Source organism: Engystomops pustulosus, chromosome 2, assembly GCF_040894005.1.
Source record: "Engystomops pustulosus chromosome 2, aEngPut4.maternal, whole genome shotgun sequence".
In the NCBI taxonomy this organism is placed as follows: Eukaryota; Metazoa; Chordata; class Amphibia; order Anura; family Leptodactylidae; genus Engystomops; species Engystomops pustulosus.
Genome location: NC_092412.1, coordinates 124,887,616 through 124,913,381, shown reverse-complemented (window position 1 = coordinate 124,913,381; position 25,766 = coordinate 124,887,616). Strand labels below are relative to the sequence as shown.

Sequence of the window (25,766 nt, the reverse complement as noted above, 5' to 3'; positions counted from 1 at the left end):
GTAGTAAGCTACCCAATGGTTTCAAAACTTTGAATTTATTATTAGTCTGTGAGTACCATTGGGGTTTTTATGAGAAAAAGAGGAGAATAATATCCTGTACCTCTTTCTTCCTGAGGAACTGGTCTCACAAAATCCAGGTCCTGTAAGTTCATCACATTTTCCCATATAAGGTTTTCCAAGGTGTAGGAGGATTTCCTGGATAAAATAAAATGATGAGGAGGAGACTGTTGTATGTGATCTTTTCCCATTGGGGGAGAACATTCTTTAATCTTCACCCCACTCTGGTGTCATTGTTTTTTCTCTGAACAATTTGAGGAGCTGAAGAGGAAGAATTTGTTCTTTCCACCTCTGGAATTATTCCAGTATGCCTGTCTCCATGGTTGTTTTCCATTTCCTTTAAGAACTTACTTGTTTTGTCTGAAGCCACAAAAAAGATGTTACCTAGTTTGTTTCGGATCGAGGAATCCTTTTTTCTTGTCCAAAGCCTTATCTAGGATTTTTGTCTAATTCTATGCCAAACAGGAATTCTCCTGCAAAGAGAAGACTGCACAATTTTGATTTAGACTGTATGTCTCCGCTTCACTGTTTCAACCATAGTGCCTTTCTGGTGGCATTTGAGAGTGCTGCTTTTTTGGCTGCAAATTTGATGGTTTCTGCTGATGAGTCAGCTAGGAAGGCAGTCGGTGATTGTAATAAAGGAAAGGAGTCGAAGATTACCTTCTAGGGTTTACCTTCTTTTAGGTTCTTCCTAATTCACCCAACCAAAATAGTAGGGCAATAAAGGTGGCTTAAAATTTGACAAATTTGCCAAATATGTCTCCCATGCTTTTTTAAGTAGGCAGTCTGATTTTCTATTCATAGCGTCCCTAAGTTGCTAAGAATACTCAAATGGCAGATCCATTTTGACCAATGGGTTCTGTTGGTTGCTGTAAGGCACATTGGGGCAGATTTACTTACCAGGCCCATTCGCGATCCAGCGGCGCGTTCTCTGCACAGGATTCGGGTCCGGACGGGATTTATGAAGGTAGTTCCTCCGCCGGCCACCAGGTGGCGCTGCTGCGCTGAAAATCATCTGAACGCGCCGGAATACACCGAGCTGGACCAGGTGAAGGTAAGCGCTTCCCAAGCGACACATTTTCGGTTTTTAAATGCGGCGGTTTTTCCGAATACGTCAGGTTTTCGTTCGGCCACGCCCCCGATTTCCGTCGCGCGCATGCCGGCACCGATGCGCCACAATCCGATCGCGTGCGCCAAAATCCCGGGTCAATTCAGGTACAATCGGTGCAAATCAGAAATATTCGGGTAACACGTCGGGAAAATGCGAATCGGGCCCTTAGTAAATGACCCCCATTATGTACATGCTCAATAATGAAGCTCCTCTGCTACTATTCACAGAAATAAAATAGAATTTTATTAATCCCAATGTGAAATTAATTTGTACATCATTGCTCATGATTTGTAAATCATTAAACAGCGCATTATTGAGCAAATAACACAACACGAACAGTGCATAATAATTACTATGTTTCACATAGTGGGTAATGGGGGGCGATTAAGGCTTTATTTGTTTTTGATACTATTTGGATGTACAGTTTGATTGTATTCGGAATGATGGAGTTGTGAAATCTTGATCCAGCAGCAGAACTGGCGATAGCTCTTGCTTATGGTGCTTTCCTGTTGTAGAATTATGCTGTATAGTGGGAAGGAATCAAATTTCTTCAGGCACCTATCGCACCAAACCTCCCCCAGGGGACACAGAGATTCCTCTATTATGCCCCCAGCTCCTGTAGGATTCTAATCAGCCTGTTTCTGACCTTTCCGTTTATTCCTCCTCCCCAGCAGACAATGGCGAAAAACAGAATGCATCTCATTTTCATTACATAGAAAATCTTTATTATTTTGATGTAAACATGAAATGACTTGAGTTTCCTTAGCAAGTACAATCTGGTCATGGCTTTTCTGTACACCTTATCACTGTTGGTCTTCCATCCTACCTGTCGTAGATAAGCTAGCAGGTGCTGACTTGGCTTTTAGCTTGCTCCTTGATCACTATTGGGTCAATGACTATTTTTTTCCTCCTTATATGGATCACCATCTCTTTGGACTTGTCGATGTTGATGACAAGGTTGTCGCTCAATTCTACAAAATTACTGATGATTCTCCTGTATTCCCTGCCATCGTCCTCAAGGAGACAGTCTACAATTACCAAGTCATCAGAAAATGAGAAAATAAGGCAATGGGAAGGAATTCCCACATTTATCTCAGCACTGCTAGAGTGACCAGGAAAACAGGAATGTGTAGTTGAAGTCAGAGTCAGTGACCATTTTGGTAGAGCTGGAGTCGAAGTTAGGGAAATTGAGGAGTCAGAGTTGGAATTGGAAGTTTAGCTTACTGACCCCCCAACCCCCCCCCCCCCCCCGTGCCTTCCAGAACTCACCACAGGCTGCTAGCTGGGAGCCAGGTAATGTAAAATAATCAATTAAAAAGCACTGGATATATTAATATTGCTGACAATAGCATTTATTAAATGAACATGCCATAGGCTATTGGAACCGGTCTTAAGTTAAACATGACCTCCCTGACGACAGGTTCCCTTTGGAATCTTGAATACAGTTCCCAGGAACAAGCAACAGAAATCTCAAATCACCTTTTTTTCTGAAACTTAAATTTCCTCCATAGTAATTTGCAAATGAGCTGCAGAGTTAATATTTTAGTTAGGCACCACCACTGGCACAGTATGCAGCCATAGGAACCTTTGTTGACATGGTCACTCAGGACATAAGGAAGATCCACCCATCAAAACATCGTATCAGTTCCAACCTTACCAGCGAAGAAATAAAAGCATTGGACGAATTACAAAACAACAGTCAGACTATAACCGTCTGATAAAGGTGGTAATATTGTTGTGATGAATCGGGATGACTATAAAAACATGGTCATGAGATTACTTAGTGATGAAAAAACATATAACACGCTTCAAAACAACCCAACCAAGGCGTATCTTGAAGAACTCGAAGGGATACTAGCTAGAGCTCTAGATTATGACCTCTAGTTTCTCTTGAATAAAACACCTACAGTAGCCACTATGTATGCCTTACCTAAGGTTCACAAGAGAGTGTCCCCGTACCTGGAAGACCTATAATATCAGGGAATAATAATCTGACACAGAACCCAAGCATCTACATTGACTCAATATTGGCCCCTTTTGTAGAGTCCTTACCGTCCTTTTTACGAGACACTAAAGACACGGTCACCAGTGTCCAGGATATGGTGTTCTCGGCGAACACTATGATTGCTAGCCTCGATGTAGAGGCGTTATACACAAATATAGAGCACAACTTAGGGCTCAAAGCATTTCAATACTTCCTCTCTACCAAGAGTATTCAGTTTCACAAACATAATGATTTTGTTTTGACACTTTTGGAGTTTGTTTTAATGCACAATTATTTTTTATTTAATGGGACTTATTAGTTACAGATTAACGGCACAGCGATGGGCACATCCTGTGCCCCTAATTATGCTAATTTATTTTTAGGGTGGTGGGTGGCACAATATGTTTTCAATGACAGTAATGACCAGTACACCAAGCACAACCCCTTCTGGGGTGGATATATCAATGATATATTGATCTTCTGGGGGGTGTTGCCTTGTTTGAAGAATTTGTGAGGTGGGTATGAAGTTCACTCACGAGATACACCCTAACCGTTTGCACTTCTTGGATTTGACTATTTCTTTGGACCCTTATGGCGGCGTCAATACAGAGATATACAGAAAGGCAGCAGCAACGAATAGTTTGCTCGATTGGGATGCCTGGCATCCAATGCCATTAAAGAGGAGTATACCCATAGGACAATACCTAAGGGCCAGACGTAACTGCTCTACTGAGGGCACCTTCCAGAGGGAGTGTGATAACCTTTATCTCAAATTTCGGTGACGCGGCTACCCTAAAAAGCCCTTACAAAAAGCTTACAGTAGGGCTATGCATAGTTCCCGCGAGAATCTGCGGAGGGACACTCACCCTAAAGAACCTGCTAATAAAATCATTCGGAGGATAGGTACATACGATGGATATGCATCTGAAGTCACACGCGTCTTAAGAAAACATTGGCGGATATTAAGATCCGACTTGGACCTATGTCAGGTACTGACGAAATACCCGAGCATCACGCATCGACGGAGTAAGAACCTAAAAGACATTCTAGTGAAGATACTGTACAATCTACTTGGTTGAAATCTGACATCAAGGGATCTTTCCCTTGTGGAAATTGTAATTTTTGTCCCCACGTACCAAAAGTGAAGACTTTTCGTAATCATTGTGACGGTCGTAAGTATACGATCAAACAGTTTAAAAGCTGTACCAATATCATATACATTGCTTCATGTCCGTGCCCCAAGCTATATGTGGAGAAAACTACACAGCAATTTAGACTTCGTATTTCACAACACCTTAGCTCAGTACGGACCAATGCAGAAGTCTCAATTGCTAGGCAATGAACATCATCATGGTGACCCCAGTCTACTGAGATTTTGGGGCCTCTGTAAAGTGACATTAGGCCCATGAGGTGGCGACCTTGATCGCAAATTGCTTCAGGTCGAAGCTAGATGGATCTACCAGCTGGATTCCTTGAGCCCTAAAGGGCTAAATGAAGGCTTTTCTTATTCTGCATTCCTCTAAAATCATACTTTTCATTTTTGTTGGACTTATTTTACAATAGTATTACATCTATTAAAAATCACACGTAACTGGGAGTTATTAGTAGGTTCACTACTCCGTACAAAAACTTTTATAGGATCCCCAATTACATTAGGGACCCATTGATTACTATTCATAATGTACTGGCTAGTTGCTATAGGTTAAGAAAGTGGGACTCCTAAATTGCATCTCGTCTTTCTGACTGGATGCAGTTAATTTCAAATGTAATGGCCCAAATTGAATACATACATTGCCACCCAATACTTATTCCTACGTCACCGGGACTATTTATGGAATGGTTAATGCTAGACGATGGCCCAGCACTTATCTTTTACATTAGGGACCTCTCCACTGTTAATTCACTAATGCCATTTACTAATCAGATTGACTGGACTGTATAGCCGAATTAACTTACCGGGATTCACCTGGATCAATGACCTACTGGGATTTGAAATAGTAAAGAAACTAAGTCCCTGCGCATGCGCATATCCTCCTGGCATCCGATGTCTTGGGGAGTCCGCAGGCTAAAGTACTCTATTTCCCTGTGCATGCGCGATATCGCCATTACGGACATTGTATTAAGTTTCTGCGCATGCGTGAACTTTTCAAAATATCGCGGGGACTTGCAGAACTTCTGCGCATGCACCGTACATCGTACATCGTTGGCGACATCATCAGCAGTACAGTGGTCAATAGGCAACCCTTATAACAACTGAAAGGTATTGGTGCCCATAACAAGTAGTCCCACCTTGAAGTAATATAAACCTATCCTAGCTCCTCACAAAATTCATTAGCCCCGATCCCCTGATGATGCCAGTTATCCGGCGAAACATGACGGGGGAGGGGGGGGGAGGGGCTACTGTTTGGCTTTTAATTTGAATCGTCTGAGGCTGTCTCATTAATGGGTCACTGCAGAGACCCGCTTATGTATTTACAGGCTGAGTAAATACTCAGTTTTATAAATGCAGTTAGGATAGTTAGAAGCCTCATATTTGCGGATTTTAATAACAAGTGTGACAAATAATCTGTTAGAATACTTACTGACTAAATAAAAGTTAAGTTTTAGGCCTGACTGATAAGGCTCTATTCTGTCTTAGGACAGTTTTGTAAATAGACTGCTATATCGCCTTGGCAGCCCTAAAAGGGCTATCCTTCTATCATTAAGCTTAATGGCAAAGGTAAAATTTCAGGATATTGAAAAATATTTTTGCAGTCAACAAAAATACCTAGAAAATGATTAGCATAAATCTCCTTTAAAATATGTATTTTTTGGTGAAACATTCCTTTTAAGATGGATCTGCAAAAAGGGTATCGATAACATGTGGAGGAAGAGCTGGCAAGCCTCTGAACCTTTAAAGCTACAAAACTGTTCAGTGGACAGATTTTCCCCAGATTTATAAACTCAAATCAAACAATAACAATGTAGGAACATTGGTCTATGCAGTTCATTGGTACGGAGTGCACTTCATTCGGTTTATAGCAGATCCATGCAGGCAATGATAATAATATAGAACAAATGGTGATGCTCAACCATAAACTTGCAAATATTTCAGCAGTGTACAAAAGAAAAGAAAGATGGTAGCATAATAAAAGTTAATTTATTTTATCTTCTTAAACAGTTTCCATGTTCAGAATCAGAAGGTAACTACTTACCTCTCGCTGCTCACTGCAGATTTTACAGAGCCAAGTGGGCCGTTTCAGGTTGCTGAGGGTTTCAATTCCACATTTTGTGCAGACTTTCTTAAACATAAACAGGGAGACTGCAGATTAATAAGCAGGCAAGCTTTTAAATGAATTAAAACATTATTTAAAATTAATTTCAAACAGTAAATAAAATAAATCTAAAAAGAATGGCAAAAAGGATAAGCTTTTTAGTTACTGTATATACTCGTGTATAAGCCGAGTTTCTCAGCACAAAAAATGTGCTGAAAACCCTCAACTCGGCTTATACAAGAGTCAATAGCCAGCTGAGCACAAAAAAAACCCAAAAACCTTATATACTCACCCTCCGGTGGCCCCGATGCGCAGCGCTGCTCCCCCGATGTCAGCGCGGGTCCTCTTCTGTCTTCTATCTTCTTCTGTCTTATGTCTTCCACAGGGCGCCGCCATGTTCTTCTCCCGGCCGTCGCATAGTATGACGTCAGCAGCGGGCGCGTCATATTATGCGCCTGCAGGCCGGGAAGAACATGTCGGCGCCCTGTGGAAGACAGAAGACGATAGAAGAGGACCCGCACGGACATCGGGGGAGCAGCGCTGCGCATCGGGGCCACCGGAGGGTGAGTATGTAAGTTTATTTTCGTTTTTTAGTGCTGGGCTGGCTGGATACTAGTGGGGGCCGGCTGGGCTGGCTGGATACTAGTGGGGGCAGGCTGGGCTGGCTGGATACTAGTGGGGGCAGGCTGGGCTGGCTGTATACTACAGGAGGCAGGCTGGGCTGGCTGTATACTACAGGAGGCAGGCTGGGCTGGCTGTATACTACAGGAGGCAGGCTGGGCTGGCTGTATACTACAGGAGGCAGGCTGGGCTGGCTGTATACTACAGGAGGCAGGCTGGGCTGGCTGTATACTACAGGAGGCAGGCTGTATACTACAGGAGGCAGGCTGGGCTGGCTGTATACTACAGGAGGCAGGCTGGGCTGGCTGTATACTACAGGAGGCAGGCTGGGTTGGCTGTATACTACAGGAGGCAGGCTGGGCTGGCTGTATACTACAGGAGGCAGGCTGGGCTGGCTGTATACTACAGGAGGCAGGCTGGGCTGGCTGTATACTACAGGAGGCAGGCTGGGCTGGCTGTATACTACAGGAGGCAGGCTGGGCTGGCTGTATACTACAGGAGGCAGGCTGGGCTGGCTGTATACTACAGGAGGCAGGCTGGGCTGGCTGTATACTACAGGAGGCAGGCTGGGCTGGCTGTATACTACAGGAGGCAGGCTGGGCTGGCTGTATACTACAGGGGGCAGGCTGGGCTGGCTGTATACTACAGGGGGCAGGCTGGACTGGCTGTATACTACAGGGGGCAGGCTGGACTGGCTGTATACTACAGGGGGCAGGCTGGACTGGCTGTATACTACAGGGGGCAGGCTGGACTGGCTGTATACTACAGGGGGCAGGCTGGACTGGCTGTATACTACAGGGGGCAGGCTGGACTGGCTGTATACTACAGGGGGCAGGCTGGACTGGCTGTATACTACAGGGGGCAGGCTGGACTGGCTGTATACTACAGGGGGCAGGCTGGACTGGCTGTATACTACAAGGGACAGGCTGGGCTGGCTGTATACTACTGGGGGCAGGCTGGCTATATACTACTGGGGGAAGGCTGGCTATATACTACTGGGGACTTGCTGGCAATATACTGGGGGGGGTCTGTGATCAATGCATTTCCCACCCTCGGCTTATACATGCGTCAATAGGTTTTCCCAGTTTTTGGTGGCAAAATTGGGGGTCTCGGCTTATACACGGGTCGGCTTATACTCAAGTATATACAGTACTTAATTATTGGTCTTGCTGAGCTCTTACTAACATTTTAACATCATGAAAAGGTATTGTAATGCAGAGTAGCATTTTCCTAAAATGCATTAAAGAGGAAAGTGTTCACTTACCTATGTAGCTCTAAGCACTCTAGAACGCATCCCAAAGTGTACTCTATAATGGAGGACATCTAAGAACTATCGACTGCCACTAATCTGTCGTTCCCATTTGCTATGCCATAACTAAGGTCTAAAAAGTTGCTTGTCAGCAAAGCTTGTCTGCAAATGAAGTAATGGTTAAGGCAACATGGCTTGTCATTGTTAACTCTTTATTCTATTATTATTATATTAACAAAATATCTATCCATAACTACACTGAATTAAGTACATGTTTCCTAATAAGAGTACTATATAATATAAGGCACCTCAAAAGACATGTCCAAGGATTAGTATTAACCCCTTTGTGCACCTTGCTGTGATTCTATGTGATAGGATGTGGGTCGTTCCGGCACCTTGACATAGAATCACGGCATGACGATTGCCCTTGTCTTATACTCAAGTCAATAGGTTTTCCCAGTTTTCCCAGTTTTTGGTGGTAAAATTCGGGGTCTCGGTTTATACTCTGGTCGGGTTATACTCGAGTATATACGGTACCAAAAGACACAACATATATGGTATCACCAACCTGTAAAATTAAATAACATTGTCACTGAACCTGTACGGTGAACGCCATAGACACAAAAAAAAAAAAAAAAAAAAAAATTGGCAAATTTTGATCAAAAAGTAACATTTACATGACATGATACCAAGATAAAGTACAGCTTGTATTACAAGCTGTAAACAGAAAAATATAAATATTATGCCCATTGTTACACGACAATGCAAAAACAAGCAAATTTCTCACAAAATGAGTTCTATGTTCTGCAAAACAAGTTAACCATAAAAAAGCCATATAAATTGGGTATTGCCGTAATCGTGATGACCCATAGAATAAAGTGAACACCTTTTTTTTATGGTACGGCGAAAATCCGGTAAAAACCATAAACAAGAGTGAATGATTTTTTTTACCACCAAGAAAGAGTTAATAAAATCTATATTTTAGTTATTGAACCCTGTAAATGATGTAACAAAATAACGTTTTTTCACAGCATTTAACCCTGCAATGGAAAATAGGGCCCAAAGTTGCAAATGGCACTTTTTTGCCATCTGGAAAAATATAAAAAAATTCAATGATCAAAAGGTCGCACAGTTCTAAAATGGTAGCATTGAAAATGTCATCAAAATTCACCAAAACATTACACCACCCACATGGTGTATGATAAAGTTATTAGCGCCAGAAGAAGGCAAAATGAAGAATTTATTTTTTTTTAAGTTTTCATTTTTGTAAATGTATGAAAACATTATAAATCCTATATAAATTTGTTATCTCCGTGATCGTACTGATCCAAATAATGAAGAAGACAGGTCATTTGGGGCACATAGTGAAAGATGTAAAGCGCACAAGAAAATGGTGCAAATACGTTTTTTCATTATTTTCACAGCATTCAGAATTTTGTTCCCCCTTCCCAGTACATGGCATGGAACAATAAATACTTCACTATGAATTGCAATTTGTTATGCAGAAATCAAGCCCATACACAGCTCTTTAAATGGAAATATAAAAAAAATTATAGATTTTGAAGGTGGGGTGTGAAAAATGAAAATTATCTCAAAGATGGCCGCCATCTACAACTACAAGTCCCATGATCAGTAACTCAGTTCAGTTCTCAGTTACAGTTCCTCCCTCTTATGCTCTGCTCCCAGTGATGATGTAACAGACTGAACTAAATTTTAAATAACAATTACATATTGGGGCACATTTACTAAGGGTCCGCAGCCGCGAATCCGTCGGGTTTTCCCCGAATATTTCCTCTTTGCGCTGTATTTCACGGGATTGTGGCGCACGCGATCGATTTTTGGCGCAATTGCGCCGACTTTCACGCGACAGAAATCGGGGGGCGTGGCCACCGGACAACCCGAAGGATTCGGAAAAACCGCAGAATTTAAAAAGCCATTTGTGTCGCAAGATCAAGCACTCACATACACCAGAGAAAAGCAGGTGAACTTCGGCGGACCTCGGCGCAGCAGCGAAACCTGGTGAATATCGGCGCACGGACCTTAGTGAATCCCGGCAGAACCCGAATCAGCGCGGGAGAACCCGCCGCTGGATCGCGACTGGACCGGGTAAGTAAATGTGCCCCATTAGCTTTTATTGACCCATTATGCTTATTCCTTGAATACCTCTCTTAAGGAAATCTAGCTTCAAAACCAAGTATGATAAACCAGCGGCACTAAACTCATAGATCTGGGACATGTGACTTTAGTACAAATCTTAGTTGTCATCACAGTCACGGTACCTGGATTTATGGGTAAATGTCCCTCGTTTATCCATGCTTGATTTTGATGGTAGATTTCCTTTAGGGACTTTATTCCAGTACATTACTATTTTTGGTTCCAAAGGCAGTGAAAAACATAGGCTTTTTGGGCATGCACATAGTTTGTGTGTCTTATTATTTTTGTTGTTTATGTTATTAATATAAATTTTAAAATCTAAATGGGGCACATTTACTAAGAACAATGCAGCTTGCCTGTGTTGTGTGTAGAGGGCGCCAGAGTCATGATTTGTGTCGCCCATCCGTCATTCTGCTCCGGCAGAGTGCACTTTCTTTTTTGTGCACCTTTAACTAGGGGGATGGAACACATTTCTGTCAAACTTTGCATGATAAATGTGGTGCACGGTCGGACTGAACACTGGAGCGCCCATTTCAGTGCAATTTGTGTTGCACTGGGTCTAGTGCAGCGTGCGTCACAATTGTGTTGCATATGCCAGAAACATGTCTCGGAGATTCCTTAAATGCATGTGCAAGCAGATTGCACTGAAAAAAACGTGCAAAGTCCAACAGAAAACTGGCACACAGCCTTTAGTAAATGTGGGCCAATATGTTCTCTGCAATACAATTTTTTGTGATTTTTCTCAGATCAGATTATTTATTCAGACCTTTTATTATTCTCTGCCAAATTTATTTAAAAGGACACCTGTCATCAGGTCACTATTTCTGTCACCTCTACCTGTTAGAGCAGCTCACAAGGATCCATCCCAGCCTTTATCTAGTCAATTCATACATTAATCATTATAAAATCATCTTTTCTTTATTATGTAAATAAGGCTGGTCACATGGTCAGAGGCAGTGATAACACCTGTTACCTCTACCCTCTCTTCCCCCTGCTCATGTCTGTGTGTAATGTATAGTAAATCATTGCTGATGTCTGTGCTTTATCTGCTGACATGCTTCCCTCCTAATACACATGTGTGGGACATCAACTACACAAGTACCTGACATGTACTAATATAACATGGCTGTCTGGAGCAGTTGTATCTCTCCTATACACACACAGGCTGCAAGGGGTGTGGCCGCCAGCACCAGGAAGCAAATGGAGGAGCCATTACACCATTATTCCTCACACCATTATACAGGCTGTCAGTCAAGCAATGGGGGTGTGGCTGTGCCTCCCACTCATGAATAAGCTGGACATGAAATGAATATGAAAATGACTCATTGGACATCTCACAGGTCATTTGCATACAGCTTCAGGACCTCATTGCTTAAGTTTACAGGCATGTAGAGGGACAATGTAGGTATAGGGGCAGTTTACGAAAATATATTTAGTTTAGGGGGTTAATTTGCCTGACGGGTTCTCTTTAATGTCCATATTTACAGATAAGCCTTCTTCCATTTGTGTGCGGGTCAGGTGTTTTCAGAAATCTGTCCAAACCCTGACCGTCTCTAGTTTGTTATATATTGGCTTTATTTCCCTTGTGTAAATTTAATTTTAATCTCCTTACTAGCCAACTTTGTGTCCAAGGCAGGAAATGTGCAATAAACTATATGATTGGGGGCACAAGAGGTCGTCGAATATAGAAAAATGTGGGCAAAAGGGGTTATAGTAAATAGAGAGAGGAGTACAGGTTGTAATAGTGTATAGCAGTAGCGCACAATGGTCACAGTATATAAAATGAAGGCAAAGGAAGTACCATATATACTCGTGTATAAGCAGAGTTTTTCAGCACAAAAAATGTGCTGAAAAACGTCCCCTCGGCTTATACACGAGTCAAAAAATAAGTAAAAAATACTCTAAAAATAATAAACTCATATACTCACCCTCCGGTGGCCCCGATGCGCAGCGCTGCTCCCCCGATGTCTGCGCGGGTCCTCTTCTGGTTTCCGTGCCGTCTTCCCTCCTCTGTACATCGCGCTGGGCGCCGCCATTTATCTCTCCCGGGCGCCGCTGCTGACGTCATACTAGGCGCCGGGAGAGAGCAATGGAGGCGCCTAGCGCGATGTACAGAAGACGGGCGCGGAAGCCAGAAGACGAGCCGCACGGACATCAGGGGAGCAGTGCTGCACATTGGGGCCACCGGAGGGTGAGTATATAAGTTTATTATTTTTTTTAATGCTGGGCAGTGCTGTATACTACTGGGGGCAGGCTGGGCAGTGCTGTATACTACTGGGGGCAGGCTGGGCAGTGCTGTATACTACTGGGGGCAGGCTGGGCTGTGCTGTATACTACTGGGGGCAGGCTGGGCTGTGCTGTATACTACTGGGGGCAGGCTGGGCAGTGTTGTATGCTACTGGGGGCAGGCTGGGCTGTGCTGTATACTACTGGGGGCAGGCTGGGCTGTGCTGTATACTACTGGGGGCAAGCTGGGCTGTGCAGTATACTACTGGGGGCAGGCTGGGCAGTGCTGTATACTACTGGGGGCAGGCTGGGCAGTGCTGTATACTACTGGGGGCAGGCTGGGCAGTGCTGTATACTACTGGGGGAAGGCTGGGATGGCTGTATACTACTGGGGGCAGGCTGGGATGGCTGTATACTACTGGGGGCAGGCTGTATACTATAGGGGGCTGGCTGGCTATATACTGGGGGGGGGTCTGTGACCAATCCATTTCCCACCCTCGGCTTATACTCGAGTCAATAGGTTTTCCCAGTTTTTGGTGGTAAAATTAGGGGTCTCAGCTTATACTCGGGTCGGCTTATACTCGAGTATATACGGTAATAGTCTATGAGAGCAGATATAAAGTTAAAGTTCATGCAGCTCACTCCAAGGTAAAATTCTTGTTTCACGCTGAGAAATAAATCACCACATGTCAACAGCACATATGATAGTACAATTGCGATGTCTGCTTGAAATACAGGAGTAGTGAAAATTACCAATTTAAGAATTGGGGTTCAGGGAAGCTAGTAAATCCTGATGATAATGAAGTATAAATGGGTTTTGTAAAGTGAAGCACTCACCATACACCCTTTTAGAGCCTCCTCCACTTCCCCCCGGACAATAAATAGCTTAGCCCAAACTATTATAAAACTCCTAGCATTAGCGGTTAAAACTTAAAGTGTAACCGTCATTTGATGTAGTGAACATTTTTCACATACACTTTATTAACAAATTTAGCTTTGCTTGTAAAAAAAAAAATCAAGCTAATCCCTCCCATAGAGATGCGTATTCCAGCCTATACAGTGTGTATCTATAGAGGCTGTATGAGCTCAGATCTAATCTCCCTGTGTTTAGTTAAACTCATTTGGCAGTGAGGATTAATCCCTTTACTTTCAGCTTGATATTTTAAAATTATTTACTCACAGCGAAGAGAGAGATCTGTCTTCAATCCTGTAGACAGATTTTCCATAGCAACATAGAAATAACATTGTTACTAGGGGGCACTTTACAGCCTGCTACTTTAAAAACTAAGGAGAATTTGTTAATGAAGTTTATTAGAAAAATGTTCACAAATGCCCCATCCCCACAATATCAAAAAACATCTGAAATCTTACTCTAAAGTTTACCTGGCTCCCTTCCAGCTTGTGTCCTGTGTCCCTGGGGAGTGTTTAGCACAGATCAGAGTTCCCCTCCCTCCTCAAATTCTCATTTGTGAGTTTGAAAAATTTTTTTTCAAACTCACGGATGAGCATTTAATAGAATGGAGGGGGAGAGAACTCTGCTCCGTGCTAAACACTCCCGAGGGACACAGGACACAAGCTGGCAGGGAGCCAGGTAAACTTTAATAGAAGTATTGTTTAACCACTAATGCCAGAAGTTTTATAAAAACAGTTTGGGAAAAAGCTATTGTATCTGGGGACATGGAGGAGGCTCAAAAATGGCGCCTGGTGATAGATTCCCTTTGCAATGCGGGTCCCATAGCAGCTGTTATGCGCCTACTGCCTAGGGGTAGTGTTAGCTGTAAACATGGTACTACCCTTAAGAAGATGTTATTTAAACTATAGAGGCAGTTTTAAAGTGATATACATCATCTTGTCTTGCAACCCACACCGATGCATAGTTAATTAAAGGGGTTATCCGGGTTTTAAAAACTAGTGAGGGCAAGACTGGGGAGGGCTATTTAAAAATAATAAACATCCACTTACCTCCTCCAGCGCCGCCGATGTCCCGCGATGCGGTCCCTTCGATACGTGCCCCTGTTTGTTTACAGCGGCACAGAAGCCACGCACAGGGAGCTTCCGGTCCGAGATGTCATAATAGCACAGCTAATCTGCTGCAGTACAGGCAAAGAAGATAATAGGGGCAGTATATTAAGAGGGACTGTACTGCTGGAGTCTGTCATTTCATCATTTGTGCCAAATCTAACAAATAGCACTTGAGGTTTCATGAATTGGGTGCATTCTTAATTTTGTTCAGAAATGTTACTCCGCTTTCTATACCATCCTTTTTCTAATGAGAGATTGCACAAATGTTTTTTTAAACATTTAAACATTTTTTAAAGAATGGACACACTATTTTTTCAAAAGTGGAGTGAGTGTCATAGAACTGGAAAAAGTTGCAGATATAAAGTTAAAGGACATCTACCAGCAGATCAAGGATTGTAAACCAAGCGCACTTACATGCTGGTGCGTGCCCCCTCTGGCAGGATCTGCTCTTCTCTTTTTTGTAAAGGGAATCTGTCACCAGGCAACCTTTTTGAGCCTCCTCCACAGAGTCGCTTTGGCCCACTGAAGGGCCGGTGAATTCCCGGTGTACCCTGACTCCTGCCACTATGGCAGGGGCCTCTGTTCGGATCCATGGGAGGCAATAGTACTTGGTGTGGCCGGAAACATCCTATCACAGTACTATCACTGCAGCCGAAGCAGTAAGTGCGACACGGCCGGGTTCTTTCCGGTGCACATCGTACTCAGGTCCTAGATGTGCGGCCACGTCATGACATTATCACGGAGCCGCACATCTCCCCCCATACCACAGCAGCACCAGCAACAGGACGCAGGAAGAGATGAGTGAATGATTTTTTTTTTTTGCCATTGACAAAAGAGTGGGGGGGGGGGGGAAATGGGGGGGGGCCTTAATAAAATATGGAGGGGGGGGGGATGGCAGTGTGTATGGCGGGGGCCTTAATAAAATATGGAAGTGGGGTGGCAGTGTGTATGAGGGGGCCTATTTAAAATCTACAGGGGGCCCAATGTTTAATTATTGGGTGGGGGGTGTATGTATAGTGAGGGGTGCAATCTGTATGAGGGGGACCAATGTTAAATTCTTGGGGAGGGGGAAGTGTATACTGAGGGGGGTAGTGTGTATGAGGGGTCCCAATGTTAAATTCATGGGGGCCCTCAGTGTATGATGAGAGAGCTCTGTGTAAAATTCAACGGGGGGGCTGACCCATTATGAGACCCTATAATGATAATGAGGGGGCCCCATTATGTAAAACTTGGGGGGAGGCAATGTGTATAATTAATGAGGGGTCCAGTATATATATAACATGAGGGGACTCAGTGAGTAAAACTCATTAGGGGATCAGTGTATAAGATTCAACAGGCGGCTCAGTGTGTATTATTCCAGGGGGCCCAGTACTACAATTCTTGACCTAGTTTTAAAAATGCATAAAGAATATAAGATGTTTGTGGGCAATATACAGAAATAAAACTATTTATATGTAGAGGGAACATGTCAGCAGGGAGTTTCCCAGTAAACCAGTGCAATGTGCAGCAAGCCATCCACTTTATATAATAATATAATTAAATAATGTGCAGAAACTATGTGTAAATTGTATAAATGTATAATTGAAGGGATGCTAGATGCTCAATAATTTGGTGGGGATTATATGTATAATAATAATGACACGGTATAAAAACGTATTAGTTCATTTTGTATAAACTAATTGATTAGGCAACATTGTTATATAACACATTTTTTAACAAGGGCAATGTATAAAAATAATTAGAAGGGACATTTAATAGATAAATGTATTAAAATACTTCACAGGGGAACCATATATACAGGCAGTCCCCGGGTTACGTACAAGATAGGTTCTGTAGATTTGTTCTTAAGTCGAGTTTGTATGTAAGTCGGAACTGTATACTTGATTATTGTAACCCCAGTCAAACTTTTTTTGGTCTCTGTGGCAATTGGATTTTAAAAATGTTGGGTTGTCATAAGAACCAGAATTAACAATAAATCTTAATTGCAGACACATTTGATAACTGTTACAACTGTTTATTGTAACTGTTTATTGTTATCCGTTTGTAACTAGGGGTCGTATGTAAGTCAGGTTTTCTTAAGTAGGGGACCACCTGTAATGTAACTAGCTGTTTCTCCAGGTGTTGCCCTGGATAGTTAATAACTGCTCTTAGCTACAACTAAATAGAATAGGTTAAAAAAAATATTTTATATGTATCTATATACTGTGTCAGGCTGTCAGTGACAGTTCCTTTTTTATAAACTTTTTTGACAGTCTCTTCCAGTGACTGTGTCTCTGACACTCTCATTCCAGCTACTGTCTGTCTCTGACACTCTCATAACAGTGAATGTCTCCGACTGTCACTTTGTCTATGGGGAGATTTATCAGAACTGCTCTAGTTGCCCATGGCAATCAATCAAAGCTCAAGTTGCATTTTCCCACAGATATTTATAAAATTACAGCTGATCTCTGATTGGTTTCCATGGGCAACTGGAACAGTTTTACCTCAGACATTTCTGATAAATCTTCCCCTATCTCTGTATCCCTATCCATCTTACCTCACACAAGTTGTCTTATACTCATTGCCTATAGTAACCAATCAAAGCTCAGAGCTCATATTAATGACCTGTGGCAGAACAGCAACCAATCACAGCTCAACTTCCAACTGCCACAGCAACAGCAGAAAACAATGGCTCCCGTATGTGGTGGGTAATAAATGGGTTTTGGAAAGCGTGCAGTGAAAATTTCGGCTATGATGTTCCCCGAGTCACAGGCAGCGTGCAAAATTTGGTGATTGTAAACGCAGCGATACAAATTCCTTTAGCGGACATACATACATACACACACACATACATTCAGCTTTATATATTAGATGAATGGAGGGGGGACCTCACATGTTTGTTTAGTGGTACAGTATTATTTATTCAGGGACTGTAGTATAGTAATATATTTGGGGGTAATCTCTTTAATATGCTGGGGCACAGAGGGTTTTGTTATGTAGATTCGTTAGAAACACAGTGTGGGACATTGTTTCATCCAGGTGACATTATACTGTAAGTAACTGCAGAATTTTCTGGCAGATGTGTTCAGCTCTGGGAAGCAGCACCCCCTTCACTGCACCCCTAAAAATACCACAACCAGATTTTATGATGATTCTGGATGGAAAGGAGAAGACAAGTCACCTGTGAGGTACTAGATCCTACTTCTTCCTGTGTCAGATTAGTATTGTATTCACTGACTAACCTTCTAGTGTGAGACAGCTCTCAGCTTATGTACTGTTATATCAATAGGGTCAGAGAGCCAGGTATGACTTGTCTATGTGGTGTGGGGACAGTGCTTAGAAATTCCCTTATCCCAGAATATTTCTATGTAGTAGTAGGTGGGCCCCAAAAAATCTATTTCACTGGTGGGCTCCAGTTACCCCAGTCCGACCCTGCGCCTCCATGTCCTCGCAGACAGTAAATTGCTTATTCCCAAACTGTTTTTATAAAAGTTCTGGCATTATTGGTTAAAACAATAACTGCTGGAGTATCTCATTTCATCATTTGTGCAAAATCTAACAAATAGCACTTGAAGTTTCATAAATTGGGTGCATCTATGATTCTGTCCGGAGATGTTACTCCACTTTCTATAGCATCCTTTTTATAATGAGAGATTGCACAAATGTTTTTAAAGAATGGACACTTCCCCACCCCATATTTGTAACTTTTAGGAGTCTGGTTTGTGTAGTAATACAGTGCTTAATTCTTAAAAAAGTGTACAAAACAGGGTATCAGAGGCAGGCAGAATACAAATAATGACAGCCAAATTCATATTGAATGATCTCAACTATGAAGAACTAAATTACCTTTTTACAATCTTGGCAGAAGACAGAAGTGGTACCTAGTATACCAAGATGCTCCCCACACAGCAGGCATTGCGACATTCCATTTCCCATTACATTTTTCCTCATGTTTTCCAATCTTTCCACAAGGCGTCTACAAGTGAAAGAACATAATATTTGACTAGAGCAGCAATCTACAAGCAAACAAATAAGCAATATCACGTCCTAATGAAATGCATTTTGACCGAAGAATAACTTTTTGAAACTATAGTTCTCTAGTTCATGTTGCAGAAAAAATATTATCAATATTTCTAAAATAAGGCCAGAACAATTTTTATGAGGTTAATACAAAATGACCAAGATTTTGATTCTTTCAAAATTCATCCCATAAAGAGTAAAGTATTGGTGCTCATATTTCGCCAGAAGCAGACAAATCAGGTTTGGAAACTAAGCACAGGTACAAATTAGAACTCAACTTAGAAAGGGCTTGTTAGCTTGAAAGTACTAACTCCTTTCATGGCTCACTATTACTGCAAGAGTGCTGGACACACTTGAGGGGACACTTTATGATGAGCTGCTGTAAAACAGTGGAACCCATTGTTCTCCACAGTTCTTACAAGAGAAACGGGTTCTTAAAAGGGTTGCCTGAAGGTTGCAAACACATGGCTACGTTCTCCAAAGGCAGCCTCTCTCCTGACATGGGCAAATAAGCTTCATTCATTTCTACAGAGATAAGCTGCAATACCAGCACAGACCATGGTCAGATTTTGAAAGAAGAAAGCCCATTTAAAGTGAACTGTTGTTATTAGGAATGGATGAATTAATTTTTTCATTATTATGTTCTTGAATATAATTGTAATATTGTAATATAATTAGCAAATACGTAATGTATTTGCTAATTATATTACAATATTACAATTATATTCAAGAACATAATTATTCAATTGAGGAAGGGATATCATATACAGTATAATTTCTAAATATTTAAGGCTTAGTTCACACTACCTTTGAAACCTCTGTTCCTTACCTTGGTTAAAAAAAAAAAGTAAAAAAACAGAAGTTTAATGTAGCAATTAAAAATCCCATTGACATCAATTTAAATTTTATGATATCTGTTATGGTTATTCAGCCAGGCATTGTTATAAATATATATTATTTTTTTTTACAAAAAAAAAAAAAATGATGGTGGTTGCTAGAATTTATCTCCGTCTGTAAAAAAAACGCATACATAATGGATGGTGGACTAACTGAACAAAACAGGTGACATAAAATTTACATTGATGTCAACAGAATTTTTAATTGATGCGTTAAACCTCCATTCTTCAATTTTTTTAACCCTTTCATGACCCGTGACGTAAAAGCACATCACGGTTCGGCTGCGGGTGCATGGAGAGGGCTCATGGGCTCCATAGCCGGCAAGTCTTTGCTGCATATCGCATATCGTGCTAGCACCGATCGCGGGTGTCAAAAAGATCCATCTTGTTGGAGATAGTTGCTCCCCATGACATCATCGGGGAGTGGCGATCCGTTGCCATGACCGGCTTGGGTCTTCTGAAGACCCGAGGCGGTCTCGTTTCAATCCGTTGAGTAAAAATTTTTTTAAAAAGTTGAAAATTCTAATTCCCAAGAACTGATAGAAATAAAAATAAACAGTAAAAATCACAAACACATTAGGTATCGCTGCATCCGAAAATGCCCGTTCTATCACAATATAAAAACAGTTTTTCACTGGATTTAACCCTGTAACGAAAAATAGCACCCAACGTCGAAAATGGCACTTTTTTGTCATTTTGAAAAATATTTAAAAAATCTATAAAAAGTGATCAAAAGGTCGTACTGTCCTAAAAATGGTAGTATTGAAAACTTCAACCAAATTTGCAAAAAAAAGATACCACCCACAGCTCTGTACACTGAAGTATAAAAAAAAAGTTATTTACGCCAGAAGATGGCAAAATTTATTAAAAAAAACTATTTCTATACAAGTTTTTAATTTTTGTAAGTGTATGAAAACATTATAAAACCCATACAAATTTGGTATCCCTGTGATCGCATCGACCCAAAGAATAAAGTAGACATGTCATTTGTGGCACACAGAGAAATCCGTAAATTCCAAGCCCACAAGAAAACGCAGCAAATGCGTTTTTTCCCCAATTTCACTCCATTTTGAATTTTTTTCCAGATTCCCAGTATATGGAATGGAAGAATAAATACCATCATTATAAAGTGCAATTCGTTACGCAGAAAACAAGCCGTCACAGAGCTCTTTACATAAAAAATAAAAAAAAGTTATAGATTTTTGATTGTGGGTAGTGAAAAATAAAAAAACAAAAAGGGTTAGGTCCTTAAAGGGTTAAACAGAGGTAAGGAACGGAGGCTTGAACAGCAGTATGAACTTAGATTATTAGTGTTAAGGAAATAGCAAATATTTTCAAATGAATTCCATCTTTCCACCAGAAGATGGCAGAAAAGAAGCATTTGTTGAAATACAACCTGAATGTTAATATTATTTTTATTTTGAATTCATTGTAACCTTTTTTAACTCCAACAAGGAATAAGAAAACAAAGGTAGAAATACACAATTAAAGGGAAACCTTTTTGAGCAGACCTTTTTAAAGGGGTACTCATATGGACACAGCTTCTATAGCGTATTATGGGAAAATAAATCCAAATAAAAACGGTCTTTTAGGTATGTGGGTCTTCTTAAAGGGTCTTTTGTGATAGGTTTCACTGTATATCACAAGATCACTGTAAAGCCCCAGTAGACTGATTGCTGCTCTACTACAAGACAGTCCCATTTACATTTTTATACTATTCTTTACATACACATATAACTTGTGCTTTGGTACCAGGACATACCCAATTCTTTGTTGTTCCAATGTATCTACCTTCTCAGCTCTTCTAATAACCTGAAGAATTGACTCCATTTCATTATTGTCAAGAGATTGATTCTTCCTCTGCTTGTCTGTTTGGTACGTGTGCACTGACCAGCCTGTCTGTAGCCTGAAAATTAAGTCAACCTTGCATAAATATATTATAATATTACATATAATAGAAAAGCTTTTATTTAGGAACTCGCCACAAGTAATTGGTGAACAATAAACAGAACCTGTTTATGCAGGTATCACCAGAACATCAAAATAAAACATTATCATTGGCACCTTATCTCGGAGTGAGATGCGTCCTATGTCCACTGTTAAGAAGGTCGCAAAGGTTTCGGACGCCATCTTGACTACTGTCCGCCATCTTAGATACAGCGGCCATGTTCCCTGACCATTGTCAAGTTAATGTCATGATTCAAACTTCATTTTATGTAACCTATTTGCTGGCCTGTCAGCTAATACCCTTTGGCATTTAATGGGAAGCCAGTCTGTCCTTGATGCTGCATGATATTAGGATTCTGGAGCCCACTTATCTTATTCTTCTCAGCAAATTGGTATAAACAATATGTGTGTACAGTACAAGGTCTCTGAGAACTGAGCACAATTAATTAATTGTTTTCCCCAGAATGTGCTGATGACCAATAACTTTACAGTATACCATTCACGCCTACTCTTCTGTCTGTGATATTATGCATTTGGAGATATTAAACGGGAGAAGATCTTGACATACACTAAGAGACTGACGTGTGTCTTAGTTTTTATGTTCAATCATGAAAGGGTTAATTAGGACTCACCTTACAAAAGTCAAGAGGGCTGTTGGGGCCCTGCATAAAAATCCCTATCAGCACCACAAATTCCATTCTGGTAAAAAATTGCACTGAATGTTCATGGGAATCCCCCTTTCTACCTATAGTTTTGTTAAATATACAATGCTTTGTAAAACTGCTATCATTGGACTACTTTTATATCTAACTGTTGCTGGTTGTGATGGAAAAACAGTAGAGAAAGGAGAACTATGAGAAAAAGATGGTAAACAAAGGCAGCAATGCCTTCACATGATGAAATTGCTCTCTTCTATAAATTAGTTGGTTATTTACCGACTGAGGCTACATTCACACGATGCCCACTGCACCGTAGTATGGCAGGCTTACATCGGCGCTGCAGAGAGGAGCAGGGGATGAGCGCAGCACACCCCCGCCCCTCTCCATAAGAATATACAGCTCACGGCGCTGTATTATGAAGAAAGGTAGGACATGTCCTATCTTTCTACGGGCTACAGAGTGGTACGGTGCCGCACCATACCACTCTTGTACAGGGCCATGAGCCCATAGAAGTGTATGGGGGACGTATATACATCGGCCGTATATACGGTCCCCATATGTTCGTATGAATGTAGCCTTATGTAATTTACAAAATACATAAAGAACAAGGATCAAGTTTACCGGAGTAATTGCTTTATTAAAGCGGAGTTTAGGTTACTTTATTTTGTATATGGTCCAACACTTATAATTGCTATTTCGGTGCTAGTTTGACCAGTAAAACTCATACCAAAACATTACCAAATTCAGTATGTGAATGTGTGGTATAGTCAATCTTCGATTTAAAAGGAATTGATAACTTCGCTTTACATACCCATCCTAACTACTATGTGACATAGGGTTATTCCCACATACACTACCTGTGCCTATGTTTCATTTTCCAGCTGCTCCTTCCATCGCAAAACTTCCCGCTAGAAATATGCAAATGCGGCTGAAGTGACTCTGCTGGGGCATTAGAAGAGCAGCTCAGAGCAATAACTACTGTCATGCCATTGCCTCTCCTCCTCCTAGCTGCATCACTCCTGCATCCAGTGAGATGTGGTGCTCTGCCAAAGCACTCGTGCCTAATTTGCATATTTCTAAAGTGAAGTTTTGGCTTGTAAGGAGCAGCTGGGCAATAAAAACTAAGGCATGGGTAGCATGTGAGGGCAAATTTTGGTGAGGCGTCCCTTTAACCACTGTACAACTTTATACTTCACGGAAGTAGGCATCTAACTGAGTCGCTGTACGAGAGCGAGTATCATGTCGTGGACTTTTTGAATGATTTCCTCGGTAACCACGTCTGCCGGGCATCCTGATCACTCCTCATCAAAAACGGATGTTCGCCCACGTTTAAATTCGTTGAACCAATAGCTAACTGTGGTCATAGATGGCGAAGAGTCCCCATAAACAGCATCCAACTTTGCTTTTATCTCCTCGCATTTTTTCCCATCCAAAAACGAAAAAAAAAAATTACCGAACAATACTGATGGAAAAAAATCTTAGTGAAAATCACATCTTACTCAAATGTCTGCCAAATCCAAACTAACCAATCAATCAGTCTGCAATTTGTTTTGCCGTCGTTTGATAGATGGCAGCACATAATGATAACACCAACTTCCCTCAGGAACGCCCTCTCTCGTCAATTTAACTGCCCTTGTATATATATGTATAGCAACTGTACCCATATATGATCATTCCCACTGACACATGGTTATTTATCATTACATTAATTGAATTTGTCAAGAATGGGATTCAAAAATCCCTCTTTAAAAGATATGCCACACAAAAAATGTATGTGAATCAAAGTAGTATTGGCATATGTTAGAACCAAAGAACAAAACCATGTGTCATGTAGCTGAAAAATAATACAACCTTTATTTTATAAATATAAACACAGAAAAATCATATGGACAAACACAATAAAATCAATTAAAACACGGAACAGACCAGAAGCTGCTTCCGTGGTCAGAAACATAGCAGGTGCAGTCATGCGGTAGTGGCTGACAACCTGCCACCGGATCCCCTGGGCCAAACACTTAGAAATCTGAATCACTAATGTATTCCAGTGGCAGCAACAAATATTAATACATGAAAAGGAGCAAATATGAAGCCCAATCAAAACATAGATCCTAAAATACAAACTGCTGCCTACAAGACTGGAAAACAGAGTTACCAATATGAGCAGAGGGTCCCAAGGGAGTCCGAAAAATGCCCCACGCGTATCGCCGCTAAATGCAGCTTCCTCAGGGGTGCCCAAATGATGTGGTGTTTGTCTATAAATACCTGTCTGTAATGAGGTGTGCATCTCGGCCGGTGTGTGGCCCTGGTGTCATGGCGGCGCCCATGCCGGAACACGCTATGGGCGAGTCACATGGTCAAATGACGTCACTTCCGGTGACGTGTATGTTCGCGCATGCGCCCATGTATGGATCGGCCAGGTAGGGTAAGTATAGGGAATGTCTAATGCGACGTGGCTGACAGCCAAATCGTGAGAATGTGAACTTGGTACATGATGTATAATCAATACAAACCAGCATGTAAACTATGTGTATCTACTATATAAATGCTATTCGATCCAATAAAGTGACAGTGCAATAAATAATAATGTGCAAAAAGATATGCAAATTGTCCCATGAGGAATAATACATAGATAAATATGCATAACATAATATTAAATTAGTTAATTAAGACAGACATAGAAGTAAAGAAAATGAACTAAATTAACTCTGGCCACAGATTACAAAATAAGTCAATATCAAGCATATCCATTCATACCCAGCACTCACACGCATGGGCCCATGCACAGACACCAGTGACACACACACTACAGACGATCCAAAAGTACATAATAATAGGTCAAACAAACACCCGATCCTGTTAAATCTATTTGTTAGCCAATTGGGAATCTTGCTTCTTGAACTCGAATGTGCCAAGGAGGACACGGTGAGAAAGCGGAGAGACGAAAATTGTTATTAGATGGTAACTGGAATGCAGAGATGTGAAGGCCACATGACTTTATCCTGGAAATGGGGAGCACATGCAAAAAATATATATGAAAGATTTATAAATGAAAATTTATAAAAGATTGCATATGAATGTTAGATCCAGTGGTATGAGCCCGGATGCCCTCCGTGGAGGAGAGATGGTACTGATTACGAAAGGAATAGGAAACGTGGATGGGGTGATGGACTGGTGAGCAGTGTTGGAATGGTGAGCGTGAAATGAGGTGGAAAGGGGTGAATGGAAAGAAATTGTGAGAAAAAGGAGGGAAGTGGGGTGTGTGTGTAGAAAGGAGAGAAATGGGAAGTGAGGGGGGATATGTGGTGTGTGAGGAAAAATGAATGAAAATGGTGAGCCCCAGTGGATGGAATAGTGCTGCCACCCTGTGTGATATGTGGTGGGAGACTAAGTCGACGCCTGTGTTATATGGTCAGTGCATGTCCAGGTTAGGTGAAGGTGGGGGTTGCTGTGCAGAATGGTGCCAAGTGGAGTAAGGGTCAAAAAACAAAAAGATGACCAGGGGGGCAAGGTGATGCACACAAAAACAAAAACAAACAAAACTAGTGTGAGGAAAAAAGGTATGACATACCTCCGTAGAGGATTGTGAA

The 25,766-nt window shown here is 41.5% G+C and overlaps 1 protein-coding gene across 6 annotated transcripts in view; it reads right to left on the bottom strand.

The window, feature by feature from the left end:
• RPH3AL (rabphilin 3A like (without C2 domains)) overlaps positions 1 to 25,766 on the bottom strand; it is a 211,455-nt gene that overhangs the window by 112,972 nt on the left and 72,717 nt on the right. For all 6 annotated transcript variants that reach the window (XM_072136270.1, XM_072136268.1, XM_072136269.1 and 3 more), the window contains 3 exons: positions 21,336 to 21,479; positions 18,504 to 18,633; positions 6,347 to 6,433 (listed from right to left, as the gene is read on the bottom strand). In XM_072136270.1, coding sequence (XP_071992371.1) covers positions 6,347 to 6,433; positions 18,504 to 18,633; positions 21,336 to 21,479 — 361 coding nt within the window. The remainder of the gene's footprint in view (positions 1 to 6,346; positions 6,434 to 18,503; positions 18,634 to 21,335; positions 21,480 to 25,766) is intronic.